The sequence below is a fragment of the Panonychus citri genome, unplaced genomic scaffold (genome assembly GCF_014898815.1).
Source record: "Panonychus citri isolate SS breed McGregor unplaced genomic scaffold, ASM1489881v1 Contig00110, whole genome shotgun sequence".
Lineage (NCBI taxonomy): Eukaryota > Metazoa > Arthropoda > Arachnida > Trombidiformes > Tetranychidae > Panonychus > Panonychus citri.
Window position 1 is genome coordinate 1 of NW_026515515.1, and position 15,068 is coordinate 15,068.

General features: G+C 33.6%; 1 protein-coding gene and 2 long non-coding RNA genes across 4 annotated transcripts; 1 reads left to right on the forward strand and 2 right to left on the reverse strand.

The window, feature by feature from the left end:
• Nucleotides 1-1,205: 1,205 nt before the first annotated feature.
• Nucleotides 1,206-6,715, reverse strand: LOC128389765 (GATA zinc finger domain-containing protein 14-like). The gene is given in 4 exon segments (XM_053349396.1): nt 1,206-2,631; nt 2,992-4,267; nt 4,270-4,746; nt 4,749-6,715. Coding segments are annotated over 4 exon segments (4,878 nt in total). The 5' UTR covers nt 6,604-6,715; the 3' UTR covers nt 1,206-1,361.
• A 1,846-nt stretch (nt 6,716-8,561) lies between these two features.
• On the reverse strand, nt 8,562-13,619 carry LOC128389766 (uncharacterized). Of its 2 annotated transcripts, XR_008325500.1 has the most exons (4): nt 13,195-13,619; nt 11,880-13,092; nt 11,496-11,770; nt 8,562-10,907 (listed from the first exon to the last, which is right to left on the reverse strand). It is a non-coding gene; the product is annotated as an uncharacterized LOC128389766 (long non-coding RNA). The 2 variants fall into 2 exon arrangements; XR_008325499.1 differs by having other exon boundaries at nt 11,496-13,092.
• Nucleotides 13,620-13,759: 140 nt separating this feature from the next.
• LOC128389767 (uncharacterized) lies at nt 13,760-15,059 on the forward strand. The gene is made up of 3 exons (XR_008325501.1): nt 13,760-14,052; nt 14,230-14,517; nt 14,642-15,059. It is a non-coding gene; the product is annotated as an uncharacterized LOC128389767 (long non-coding RNA).
• Nucleotides 15,060-15,068: the final 9 nt, after the last annotated feature.

Below are 15,068 nucleotides of genomic sequence, written 5' to 3' on the forward strand. Positions count from 1 at the left end.
AATTGATTGTAATTTAACAATAATTAGCGAGCTTAACATTGGCTTAAATCTTATTATTATCTAAATCAAGTAAACCATAATCAACTGCGTTGATTAACAATACAATAACTTTCCAGTTAATTGTGACCTCAAACAAATTGTTAAACTGTCAAAATTAATCTTGATAACCTTGTATCATTATCATTATTTACTGAAAGGCTAAATTGTTGTTAATAGTAACATTAGTTAGCTAACTAAATGATGAATTCAGTTTCTATCTATGAAACTTTTTCCTATTATAATGTATCTGAATGGTGAATCAACTCAACTCTCACTGATTTATCAAGGTTATCATCATCATCATCATCATCATCATCATCATCATCATCATCATCTATGGATGATGAAAAATAGCTGAAACTAAATTAACTAAACAAATTTTTACTCAATTGTTATGATTAAAGGTAAATAAAAAGTTGATACAGTGAAAAACATTGAGACTGATTAAATTGAATTGGAAAGTTAAATTAGTTGGCTTCCTTGTTTTTTTGGTTAATCAACAATTTACTTGATCAACAACAATCAACTTTCAATCATTTTGGTTAAACCGTCAATAATTAAGTCTACACTTCAATTATAATCATGTAATGAGCTGAAAAAAAAGTTGAGTTGAGAAAAAAAAAGTTTTCAATCTAATTGTCGTTTCTGTTTGATTAACTTTCACTATTAAGGAAACAATCTGATAAACAAATGAATTCAATCAACAATTGACTGATTTAATTGTTGTAGACTTTTATATAAACTTTTTTATTGTCATTTTGATTGTTGGTAAAATTTTAATTCTAATAAAAATGTTAATCCAAAAAGAAACAGTGAAAAACTTTGATTATATTTCATTTTTGATTTGGTTGTTTTGTTTTTCTGGTTCATTCTGATTGTTTCTGGTAATTGTTGTTATCCAATTTGTGATTGTAAAAGTTGATTAAGATTGACTTTTCTCATTGTATCTTGATAATAATCAGGGTATTATCTTAATCAAGTTGCATGTTCAATGTAAATCTTTTCATTTCTTCAGTTAGTTTACTTAATTTGATCAGATAGTTTTAACCAGTTTCACTTGAATTAACTTTTACTGATTTGTTATTGATTATTGGGTGTTGATTAATTGTTATTTTTAGATTTCCAATCATTGGATTACCGATTGATTGTTGAGACAATTAGTGAGATTTTGTTGTAAAGGAGTTTACAGTCCTGTCTGTTTATTGGTAATCATTTTTAGGATAAAAATGAAAGGCTTAAGATTAACGGATTACATTTTTCACTTAATTTATCACATTGGTTTTTCATTACAATTGAATTGATTGGTTTCTACTACTATTTAATTAACCGAGGATATTTCCAAGAATACCTGTGCCTGAGTTAGATCCTAAAATATTTCCAACAAGTCCTGAACTTGATCCTGATCCTGATCCTGAGCTTGAGCTTGAGCTGAATGAAGATCGTGATCCACCTCCAACGATGTTAGAAGCGGCTCCGACAACGCCATTAAGGGATCCTCCATTTCCTGAGCTGTAAGAAGATGATGATGATCCTGAATTAGCACCGAGAAGTCCGTTACCTGATGATGAGCTTCGGGATGAGCTGTATGATGATGATCCTGAATTACCACCGAGAAGGTTTGAAGCGGTTCCTAAGACTCCACCAACAAGTCCATTTCCTGAGGCTGATGATGAGCTTCGGGATGAGCTGTATGATGATCCTGAATTACCACCGAGAAGGTTTGAAGCGGTTCCTAAGACTCCACCAACAAGTCCATTTCCTGAGGCTGATGATGAGCTTCGGGATGAGCTGTATGAAGATGATCCTGAATTACCACCGAGAAGGTTTGAAGCGGTTCCTAAGACACCACCGACAAGTCCGTCTTTTGAGACTCCACCGAGGATACCACCGAGTAAACCGTTGCTGTTTGATGATCCAGTGATACCAGTGACAAGGTTGGAAGCGGTGTTAGTTACGGATGAAGCGAGATCGCCAGTGCTTGAGGTAAGTGAAGTTGCTAATCCATTGACTTGGTTAAGAGCTGAATGGCTTGCGGCATATTTGCTTGAAGCGTCAAAGCTTGATGAGGAAGATGAGTGTGATTTAGCAGAGTGGGAAGCATCATAGGAAGATCGAGAGTCTGAAGAGAAGGCTGAGTTTCGGACATCAGATAATGAGTTTCGTGAGTTGAATGATTTGTTTACTGAATTTTGGTAATCGCTTGATGATTGACTGTTTCGGATATCAGAGACTGATTTGCTGACTGAGTTTGAATTGAAAGCATTGTTGATTGATGATCGTGAGTCTCGGACATCAGATGATGAGAAAGCATTGTTTACTGAATTGGCGACATTGCTTGATCGACTAACAGAGTTTGAGTTGGCGATGTTACTTGAGGCTTGATTGTTAACATATGAAGCGGCATTTCGGATGTCACTTGATCGGGCAACATTGTTTGATGAATAAGCATTGTTGACTGAGTTAGCGAAATTGCTTGATGAGGCTTGGTTGTTGATCGAGCTTCGGACATCAGATGATTTGGCAATGTTACTGTTGTAAGCTTGATTGTTGACTGATCGGATATCTGACGATTTTTGGACGTTACTGTTGTAGGCTTGGTTGTTGACTGAGTTTTGGACATTGCTGGTGTTAGCGATGTTGGATGATGAAGCTTGGTTGTTTACTGATGATCGGACGTCTGAGGATTTTTGGACATTGTTGCTGTAAGCTTGGTTGTTGACTGATTTGTTGACATTGCTTGAGTTGGCGATGTTAACGTTTGATGATTGGTTGTTAACTGATGATCGGACATCTGAGGATTTTTGAACGTTATTGTTGTAGGCTTGGTTGTTGACTGAATTTTGGACATTGCTTGATCGGGCGACATTGCTGGTGTTAGCGATGTTGGATGATGAAGCTTGATTGTTGATTGATGATCGGAGGTCTGAGGATTTTTGAACGTTACTATTGTAGGCTTGGTTGTTGACTGAGTTTTGGACATTGCTTGATCGTTGGACGTTGTTGCTGTTGGCTACGTTTGATGATGAAGCTTGGTTGTTAACTGATGATCGGACATCGGATACCTTTGAGACATTGTTGCTGTAAGCTTGGTTGTTGACTGATTTGTTGACGTTAACATTTGATGATTGGTTGTTGACTGATGATCGTACGTCAGATGATTTTTGGACATTGTTGTTAACAGCTGAGTTTGAAACTGAGTTTTGGACATTGCTTGATCGGGAGACGTTGTTGGTGTTAGCGACATTTGATGATGAAGCTTGGTTGTTGACTGATGATCGGACATCGGAGACCTTGGAAACGTTGTTGTTGTAAACTTGGTTGTTGCTTGATCGTTGGACGTTGTTACTGTTGGCAACGTTCAATGATGAAGCTTGGTTATTGATTGAAGATCGGACATCAGATGATTTTTGGACATTGTTGACTGAGGATTGAACGTTGCTCTTGGCGACATTGTTTGAGAAAGCTGAGTTGTTGATAGCAGATCGGACATCAGATGATTTGTTGATGTTTACGGATGAAGCTTGGTTGTTAACTGAGTTGTTGACGTTGCTTGATCGTTGGACATTGTTGGTGCTAGCGACATTTGATGATGAGGCTTGGTTGTTGACTGATGATCGGAAATCATTTACCTTGGCAACTTTGTTGCTGTAAGATTGGTTGTTGACTGAGTTTTGGACATTGCTTGATCGGGCGACATTGCTGGTGTTAGCGATGTTGGATGATGAAGCTTGATTGTTGACTGATGATCGGACATCGGAGACCTTTGAGACATTGTTACTGTAAGCTTGGTTGTTGACGGAGTTGTTGACATTGCTTGATCGTTGGACGTTGCTTGAGTTGGCGACGTTTGATGATGAAGCTTGATTGTTAACTGATGATCGGACATCTGAGGATTTTTGAACGTTATTGTTGTAGGCTTGGTTGTTGACTGATTTTTGGACATTGCTTGATCGGGAGACGTTGTTGGTGTTAGCGACATTTGATGATGAGGCTTGGTTGTTGACTGAAGATCGAACATCAGATGATCGTGAAACGTGATTGTTTGATGATTGATTGTTTACGGAATTGTGGACGTTGTTTGATCGGTGAACGTTGTTGGTGTTAGCGACATTTGAAGATGAGGCTTGGTTGTTAACTGATGATCGGACATCTGAGACCTTTGAAACGTTGTTGCTGTAATCTTGGTTGTTGACTGAGTTTTGGACATTGTTGCTGTTAGCGATGTTGATGATGAAGCTTGGTTGTTTACTGATGATCGGACGTCTGATGATTTTTGGACATTGTTGTTGTAAACTTGGTTGTTTACAGATTTTTGGACATTGCTTGATCGTTGGACGTTGTTGCTGTTGGCTACGTTTGATGATGAAGCTGAGTTATTGATTGAAGATCGGACATCAGATGATTTGTGAACGTTGTTTACTGAGTTTTGGACATTGTTTGATCGTGAAACGTTGTTGGTGTTAGCGACATTTGATGATGAAGCTTGGTTGTTGACTGATGATCGGACATCTGAGGATTTGTGGACATTGTTTGATGAAACATTGTTGCTGTTTGATCGTTGGACATTGTTACTGTTGTTAACTGAAGATCGAACATCAGATGATCGTGAAACGTGATTGTTTGATGATTGGTTGTTTACGGAATTGTGGACATTGTTTGATCGGTGAACGTTGTTGGTGTTAGCGACATTTGAAGATGAGGCTTGTTGTTAACTGATGATCGGACATCTGAGACCTTTGAAACGTTGTTGCTGTAATCTTGGTTGTTGACTGAGTTTTGGACATTGTTGCTGTTAGCGATGTTGGATGATGAAGCTTGGTTGTTTACTGATGATCGGACGTCTGATGATTTTTGGACATTGTTGTTGTAAACTTGGTTGTTTACAGATTTTTGGACATTGCTTGATCGTTGGACGTTGTTGCTGTTGGCTACGTTTGATGATGAAGCTGAGTTATTGATTGAAGATCGGACATCAGATGATTTGTGAACGTTGTTTACTGAGTTTTGGACATTGTTTGATCGTGAAACGTTGTTGGTGTTAGCGACATTTGATGATGAAGCTTGGTTGTTGACTGATGATCGGACATCTGAGGATTTGTGGACATTGTTTGATGAAACATTGTTGCTGTTTGATCGTTGGACATTGTTACTGTTGTTAACTGAAGATCGAACATCAGATGATCGTGAAACGTGATTGTTTGATGATTGGTTGTTTACGGAATTGTGGACATTGTTTGATCGGTGAACGTTGTTGGTGTTAGCGACATTTGAAGATGAGGCTTGGTTGTTAACTGATGATCGGACATCTGAGACCTTTGAAACGTTGTTAATATTGTTAACTGAGCTATTTTTTGAGACTGATGATGATGATTTGTTGATATCAACTTGGTTTTCGACATTGTTTACATTGTTAACGTGGTTGATTCGGTTAATTCGGTTGATTCTGTTAACTACATTGTTGACATTGTTGACTGAATCGTATTGGTTGTCCAAGTTGTATGATCGTCGGTTGTAGTTTCGTGAATCATTTGATGAAACATTTTCTTCGTTTGAGCTGTGTGATCGGGCAAATCGTCGGTTGTTTTCTGATCGGTTGTTGTTTTCGTATGAAGATGATCGTCGGTTATCATTTCGGTCGAAACTTGATCGTCGTGAGTCTGAGTTATTTGAGACAGATGATGATCGGGTGTTTGATGAGTCTGAACTTGAAGCAGATCGAGATGAGTCTGATCGTCGGGAGTTGAAGTTTGATCGTCGTGAACCTCGGAATCGTCGTCGGTATTCTTCTTCTTCATCTTCATCATCAGAAGCGGCAGATAATCGAGCACCAACTCGGCCTAATGAATTTCGAGCAAATCGACCCCATCGGTTGTGTGGTCCATTACCTCCTCCAACAACAATAACAACAACTTTATCATCACAACCAATGGCTGGTCCACAGGGTCCAGGGTGTCCATGAGGTCCTCGGGGTGGGGCAAGTGATAAATCGTCTTCTTCTTCTTCTTCTGAAACGGCAACAGCGGTTGATGAAGCTGAAGATGAATCTTTGACTGCTGATGAAGATCCAGAGTTTGATGATGAAACGGTTGAAGAAGATGATGAAGAATCTGAGCCAGAGTTAGTAATTCCTCCAACGGGGATCAAGGGAAGGGAGATAAAGGGTCTTGGAGATCCTGATGAGCCTGATGAGGAAGAGGAAGATGAAGATTGGCTTGAAGATGAACCAGAGGAACCAGAGGAACCAGAGATGACGGGAGCGACTGAAGAGACTGACAAGAGGGATGATGACCCTTTTTGTTGTCCAGATGAACCACCGACACTCAAAAGTGAGGAACCAGAACCAGAACCAGATGAAGATGATTGACTGTATGAGACAACAGGTGAGCCATTAACTGATGATCGGTATTCAGAGGTGACAACCTTTTCACCATTGGGTCCGAGGTTTGATGAACTTGATTCAAATTTGTGTGAAGATGAGGAAGATGAGGTTTGTCCAGGAACGATGTAACCATGAAGGGAACCCACCGAGGCGAGTAAAACGATTGTAATAACTAAATTGTTCATCTTTATTTTTTTCTTTCGATAATTAACTTTGTTATATTTTCGAGAGTTAATTTGACTTTTTTTTTCTTCACCCACTTAATTCAATTGTATTAATCGAATGTCAATGTGAATCTGATCTTTGGAATACCAGAGATTCACCTTATATACCAAATAGAAATTGACATTGGTCATTAATCATCGACAATCAGCCTGCTAATTGTGATCAACAATTAGCGATCAGCTGCAACAATTAAAAACTATGTTACTCTATTTACGTAAATATGTATACATTATTTTTCTTTGTTTTTCTTTTGATTTTCACAATCCTAATCATCTTTGATCATTCTGCTAATTGTGATTAATTATTTTGTTATCCTATTTAGTGACTTACGATTGATTTGATCGCCAAAACAATCAGTTAATTAATTATTTTCTGACTATCCTATTAAATCAAAATTCATTATTTACCTGAGTTAATTGTTATGTACATTTAAATGTCTACGTTTGCCTTTTAATTGTAGATGATAATTTAGTAAACAATATATAAATATACAAGGTTAACAATTAGATTAATTGTTAACCCATTGATTTAAGTAATTAATCAATTACAATTTGCGTCAATTTGGTAAAATTATTATTATTATATTGCAATCAAATTGTACGACATCATAATCAGTGTTATTTAATTATGATTATAATTGTAAAAAAAAATCACTTTTAATTAATTAAATTTGTTTATTAAATTTTCGTATTTTTTTTCTTGGTTATCATTTTAATGTCTTTAAACTTTGTAACAATTAAAATAAATTGTTACGATCAAAGTTGTTACACTTTTGTTACTCAAACTTTTATGATCAATTTTGTATTATTAACAATCTAATTGTTGACATTTTTCATTTAACACTTTCACAATTAAATTAATGCTCCTTTATTTGATTGTATTATTGAAGGTGAATTAAATTGTTACGATTTAGTTAATAGTGAAAAAGCAAATCATCATCAAGCCAAACCCAAATTGGCAATTTAAAATATCCAAGGTTTGTTATTATTGAAGCAGAAACAAAAAGTAATTAGATTTAATAAAAATTATGGTGATTAAATTGATCACTAATTATCTATGATTAACTAAATCAGATTAATAATTAAACAAAAGACTTAACAACAATTAAAAAGTCTTTCAATCAATTTAGACTCACGATTAAATCGTCAAGTGAAAAAGGTTCAAGTTGAAAGGAAAAAACTTAAAACAACAACAACAACAATTAACTAATTCACTTGCTAATATACATAAACAACCTTGTCTCCAATAGATTGATGATTAATTTAATCATCTTACTCATTTAATTGTTATGATTAAATTAAATTACAAGTTTATTATTTTCATGTATTATAAATGCGAAGGTGTTTCCATTCACTTAAATTTGATTCTTCTTCTTGTCCTTTACCTTAATTTGATTAACGTAACAATTTAAGAATCATTTTTTTCTTACAATCAGATTAAGCTAATTGTAATTAACAAGTGAGTTAATCAGTCTCTTGAAGAGGCTTCTTTGCCAAAGATAAATTGTCAACAAAAAGCTGACAGTCAATTGTTTTTATGCTTGGAGATCACAATTGATCATTGTGATCCCAATTAACTGATTGTTGCTGTTTAACTGATTAACTTTTTTTTTCTTTATCATCACAATTATTAATATGTATTTATGATTGTTGATCGGAATGGTGATGCCCTTTAAATACAATCTAATTAACAATCAAAAGTATACACACACTCTATGGGTTAACGATTAGTGTTGATTGTTGATTAAAAAACCAAACAATTAGGAAACTCTTTCGATACTTTCTAATTGGTTTGTCAATTTGATTTTTAATTAAAAGGTAAAATGTTTAGACAATAATAAAATAGCACGAAAAGTTAATTACTAGTTAATAGTAATGATTAAGTAACAATTTAAATTAACCAATAACAATGAGAGTGATTTAGTTTTGAAAGGGTTTTAATTCAATGTCTTATGAACCATGAAAGTAACGAAGTGATTGCTTAATCAATTTAAATTGTTGTCAATTTAGTTTAACCTACCAAACAATTAGTGTTGCTCATTGTGACATATATAAAATTTTTAAATCATAATCATGATTAATTTCTGACAATTGAAAGGATTGATTCATTTCCATTGATTTCCATTGATAAAAAACATTTCCGATTAATTTGATTCCAGTTTTCAGTTTTGATTGTTGATGATTCTCATTTCAATTCATTAATTATAACGTTGATTCCCAACGATGATGATGATGATTATTATTTATTGATGACCCTTGGTGATTTTCACTATTTATCATCTCTCTCTCTCTCACTCATTCAGGAAGGAAGGAAAATTATGTTTAATTATAATTAGTAAAAAGGTAAACCCTTTGAGGCTTCAATGTCTTTTCACCTGAATTTAGTTAATCAACCAAATCAAGTTACTATCGAGAAATAGTTTCATCATCATCTTCATTTCCGTATCACGTGATAATCAGTTAATTTCTGTATCATTTTAATTGTTCCCAAGTCCATTTTCAACAATTATCATTAGTTAATTGTATCAAACGATTAGAACCATTGGTTTTCCCTTTTTCTTTAATTACTTTTCCTTTCCATTGATCATTTTTTTGCATCCAATCAATTTAGTCCTTTTTAATTGTGATTTAATAATGATGATGATTCATTTTGTTTTCCTGGTTTTTGCTTAATTGTAACAATTAAAATGATAACAATTTACACTTTAATCGTTGGGATTTACATTTGACAACAAAAAAAAAAAGGTTAACGTATCATTTGATTACAATGATTACAACTAATCAACAAATCAGTTAATCAAGTGAATCAAAAAAGCTTCAGGTTATTAAAACTAATCATTGAATGTTAATTATTGTTAACCCAATGAAAAATTATTAACATTCAAAATGTGTATTGATTTAACAATTTACCTTTCGAAAGTAAAAACTACAATTTAATTCGTAATCAATTTAGTTCATTTATTGTTGATTTATAATATCAATGAATTCAACTTATTTTCATGGGAGATAATTGATTATTTCAAATTACTATTTTGAAATATATCTCGTCACTATTTCTAACAAGTAAATGATAATATTAATCATTTAATTAATGGTAAAGAGAAAATAATAACAAGTGATTGATTAATTGTCATTGAAGTTATAAAAGCAGAAACACACAAAACAATAACGGTAAATAGTATAACTGTAAAATCCAATGAATCTTTGTAATCAATTGTTAAATTGTTCATACGATGTAACCTAATAATCATTGAAACCAATAGATTATGTTAATTGTGATTAAGCTTCAGATTGTTGTTCATACTTGTATTTGGAATATTGTTCAGTATTGGCTTGTAGTTAATCATTTTCTCTCTCGATGGTGTTTGGTGGTTAATCATGATTATGAATGATTCCATCCACGTAATAGCACTTAACAGTCGACGTGCTCTGGAAGGAAGGAAATATAATTTTTCTGATCAAATAGAATTTAGATCAAAATGAAAAAATGATGATGAGAAAAAAGTAAAACAAATGAGTCTAGTTGATAACATTTTCTGCTCTTTGATTATCCATTTAACTCAATGTGAACGTTGGTTTGTCCTTAATCTAAATTAACAATGAGAAGATGAAGATAAAGATGAATTACTTTCTATTTGTGATAATCTCTCGTATCCTCAGTAATTGTGTCTGTGTCTTGATCCATGTAAACCTTGACCTCTAAATGGAAACAATCAACAAAACTGTGTTTTTCCTGCGGATTTAATTGTTTGGTATTAGTTTTCCAATAATTTAAAGTCTTGAAAGGTCGATATCATCTCGAGATCATTTTATCATCATAAAGATGCTTAACATCACCATTCAAATGCCATCATAACAAGCGACAGGTCATACGCAGAGAAAAAGGTCACACTTTGACATCTTGAGGGAAATTGTTTTACTCTCTCTCTCTTTCTTTCTTGTTTTTGATCACATGTTTGGCCTTTTCCCTCTTCATTCTCCCTCAGTCCATTATCTTTTTCCCCCCAAAATTATGTTGAACTCTCTCCTTTTTCCTTCCCGAGATGTTTTCCATTGACTCTCCTCTTTTTCCCCTCCGCATGAGGTCACAATAAACAAGAAGCACGTTACAGACGTTGACTATCGGTAGGCCACGAGGCTTAAATGTGAATGTCAGAGGTGGTGGAAAGAAAGAGGATGAAAAGAGAGGGAGAGTGAATGATGATATGGAGGAAACGGCGGGAGCACGGGCTCTTCTCTTTCTTTTCAATTGGTTTAAAATTGGCCTGGATTGAGTCGTGTAAAGTGAGAGAGAGAGAGAGAGAGAGAGAGAGAGAGAGAGAGAGAGAGAGAGAGAGAGAGAGAGGAGAGATGGAGTGAGAAACCGGGAGATAAAGAGAGGGAAAGATTGAAAGGGAGGGAAAGGGAGATGGAGAGGGAGAACGAGAGAGGGAAAATAGTAAATCTTTTTAAAGATGAATGAGAATCTCGTGTGTGTCTTTAAAGAAGTAGCTTTTAAAACTCCTCGTTGTTGTTGTTATTTGACATCCGTTGAATCCTGAGGTCAAAATGTAACGTTTACACCTTGCTAGTTGAACTTCTAACAGAGATCACGTTTTATCCTCTTCCCTCTTCCTTTTCCTCTCCACTTTCTTTGTCTCTTCCCTCTCTTTTAACATTTATTTCTCTGTACCTTAATCTTATTCATCTCTCTCTCTCCTCCTCCTCCCTCTTTTCTTTACATTTCTGGTATAGAATTTTCCTTCCACTCATATCTTTGTTTCTTTTCTCTCCTGCAAATGCATAGTGAAAGAGCATATTATCACCTTTCCTATTTGGTCCAGAGAGAGAGAGAGAGAGAGAGAGAGAGTTACTTTTTCATTATTCGACACACCAATATTTTAGGAAGAAAATTAGAGAGAAAAAGATGAAGTTATTAGAAGCGAAAGGTGTAGAAAACTTTTCCTTGTTGATCCTTTTACTTGTTTTCTTGTTACTTTGCTTGAGCCCAAATTGATTCGTAAAACTTTTGCTGATCAAGTTCGTAAATAATAAAGACAACTTCAGTGACCCGGATGAAAGTGAAATGGAGGAAGACGGCAAAAGAGAGAGATAGAAAGAGAGAGAGAGAGCGCAGGGGAGATGAAACCTGAAGAAAGAAAATAAAGATAAGTTAACAAGAAAAAAAAAGAAAATTAAGGTGAAAAGTATAAGAAAAAAGATGAAAAAAGAGACAGAAGAAAAGAAAGAAACTTTACGGTTTGTGCCAATTCTTTTGAAGAACTTATAATTCTACCCGGTACTGGTTACCTTCTTTTCTTGTTTTACTTTGTTCGTTTACTTTTCTCTCTCTCTCTCTCCATCTTGTAAAACCTTTCGATTTTAACAACAAGAATAACAACAACAATTCTAATCACTTATTGAGGTCATTTTCATATTTTGTGACCACTGTTGTACTTTTCTTGCTGTTTAACTTGATGATGTTGATGATGCGATGATAGCAGGATCAATAGACATTATTTGATTGTAATTGAACAATAACAAGGTATTGTGGTAGAAAATGAGTAAAAACAAAACCAAAAGCCCCAATAAAACAGCAAGTGAACAGTTTGTGGTGGGGTGAAGATAAACACTTAAGTGAAACAAATATCATTACGATTCAATTGAAATCGTTTTCTGATATCATTAAACTGGTATCATGGTGAATTGCACTTAATAGGTAAGAGTTTTTTTGTTTTCTCCTCCATTTCTTCATGTCTCAATGTAAGTGTGTATGTGTGTGGGTAATTTTGGTGAGAAATCCGTTACAGTTTAACACAATTAACTTGTATCAAAATCTGTTCACTTGTTGACTTGATTTTCCTTGATCAATTGGATATAATTTTCAATCTGAATCCTTTTTTTTTCGTCAGGATTATTTTTCTTCAACAGGAGAAATGTATCAAAATCGTTATACCATCAACAGCTGATCCACAATTGAATTGAAATGTTAAAGAGTAAATTTGTTTGAATATTGAAACTTAATTTCCTTTCCATTGGTAACAAAGCTTTTGTTGTTGTTGTTGTTGTTGTTGTTATTTCAACAACTGTTGATATTGTATCAATTTCAATCAAATATTTGAATCCATTGAATTTACTTTAAATTGTAAGTTGTTTACCAATTGTAACTTAAGACATTTCTGTATATCAAATATACATCACTCTTATCACTATCCAGAGATATTTGTTTTGATTGGATTCTCTTGATTTTATCCTCTTCTTCATCATTTGTTTCCCTCTTGATTCGTTTGTTTATCAAATGTTTAACTTGATTGCTTGTTGATTCTCTCAAACTCTATACATGTATCTCTCTGTCTATGTAATCAAATAAGTGTTAGGTAATATGGTTACACACCAAATCCAAAGTGTCTTAATTTGTCTTCATAAATACACATTTTAGGGAAATTATTGAATTCCAAGGAGAACACACAACTAGAAGAGAAATAAGAACAAAAACAAGGAGAATAAAACAATTATATAATAGAAAAACGTGCCAATCAATGTGAGAGAGAATCAAATTGTTGAATTAATTACCTTTCGGAAGCTATAAGAGAAAAGAAAAACAAAACAAAATCTCATATTCTCACAAAGATTGGTCCAAGAGCTTTTTGCATTTCGATTGATGGATTGATCACTTTAAATATTAGAATTCAAGTTTTAAACAATTTAATTGGGGAAAAAATTAGCTAATGATTAATAAAGAAAAGTGTAAACAATTAAATCTCTTCCATTGACCGCCAACATTTATTATCTAATTAAAAATATCGATATCGGGATTGACTCTCTGGATCGGATTAATAATTTTCTTTTTTTCTTTTTGTTGACAATTAGTTTAATTAATTGTCTCTTTGTTTTGATTAATTAAAATGAAGACTGTGATTAATTAAAAGGTACTGAGTTGGTTTAAAAGTGAATTCTTTTAACTTTCTCATGGTTTTGTCGTTTTTTGATCATCTTACTTCTTGGATTATTGAGTTTTGGTTGATTGTTTTTGGTCAATATTTTGATAGTCAATTTGGTGGTTTGTCCTTAAATTGGATTAGATTTGAATTCTAATTTTCTAATCAATTTCTGTCATCAAATGGATTGAATGGAAGGTCAATTCCTGAGATAAGATGAGATTTTCTTTCTTTGTTATAGGAAATTTTATAACCGAAAAAGAAACAATAACATGGACTTGTTATCTTTCCAAGAGTAGTGGTGGTTTTAACGTCTAATTTAAGGAGCTGTTAATTGTGTTAAAATTTACCTGTTGGAATTTGATAAATTGTTCTTTTGTCGTAAAACAATGCGAAAGGTAACCTAATGATAACAAATGTTCAAACAAGATAATATGTTGGCTATTTTAATGGTCGGTGTAACATTGAAGAAAAGAGGAAAATCCATTAAAAGGTAAAACGTTAATTATGCATCAATACTCATTAACCTTGTGATTTAATTCGCTTGATTGTCCAAACACTTGAACAATTTATTTTGTAAACAAGATACACTGATTATCACAATTAACCATTCATTCTATTATTGTGTCAACCATTTTGATTTCCTATCTTTTATCTTTTATCCTCAAAGTAGCGTCACAATGGACAAGGAACCCAAATCCATAAATGGAAAACAAGAAGACCAAATAGGAAAAGAAGAGAAAATTTACCTTAGGAAATATGAGCAACTAGTGCCATCTTATTTTCACTTCGGACAATCAGTGTAAACAAAAGTGACCATTTTAAAATTTAATTTCCATTCTAAAGGGTAGAAGAAAGTGAAAGGGTAACATTGATTAACTCTAATTGTTGGCTCGTTGCTACAATTTACTCTCACTTGACAACTTGTCAGAAAGGAAAAACTTTTCCTTCTCAACAGGTAAAACTTTTATCTTTTTCTCTCTTTTCTGATCATTGTCTTGATAATTTCATGTAATTTAAGATTGAAATTTGTTTATTATTATTTTAATTCACTATTAATTTTAATTCCTTCCACTTTACAGTGATAACCTGTTTACAAGCTCGGTTGATTTTAATGTGAAAAAAAAGCTGAAATATACAAATTGAGTCACAATCAGATATTCATTCAGAAGTCATCGTGTCGACGAAATGATCTTTAGACGATTCACCCTGAGGATCATGCTCAAGGTTCTGTTTTCAAGTGAATTTCAAATATATTTAGTTTTACATGTTCTTTTCCTACCTGATGAATACACACACACATACACATATAAGTGTGAATACTTTTTTCTTGAATCTCTCGCTCACTAATTCCTCTTACATGATGAATATACACCAAAAGTGAGCGAGTGTAAGTACGCTTAGAAAATGAGTATATATACATGTACATGTTTAATAAGATAGATGATAGTGAATAATTGAGTCGTTGTTTTGCAACAATTAAATGACCTTTCGACCCAATTCTCATCT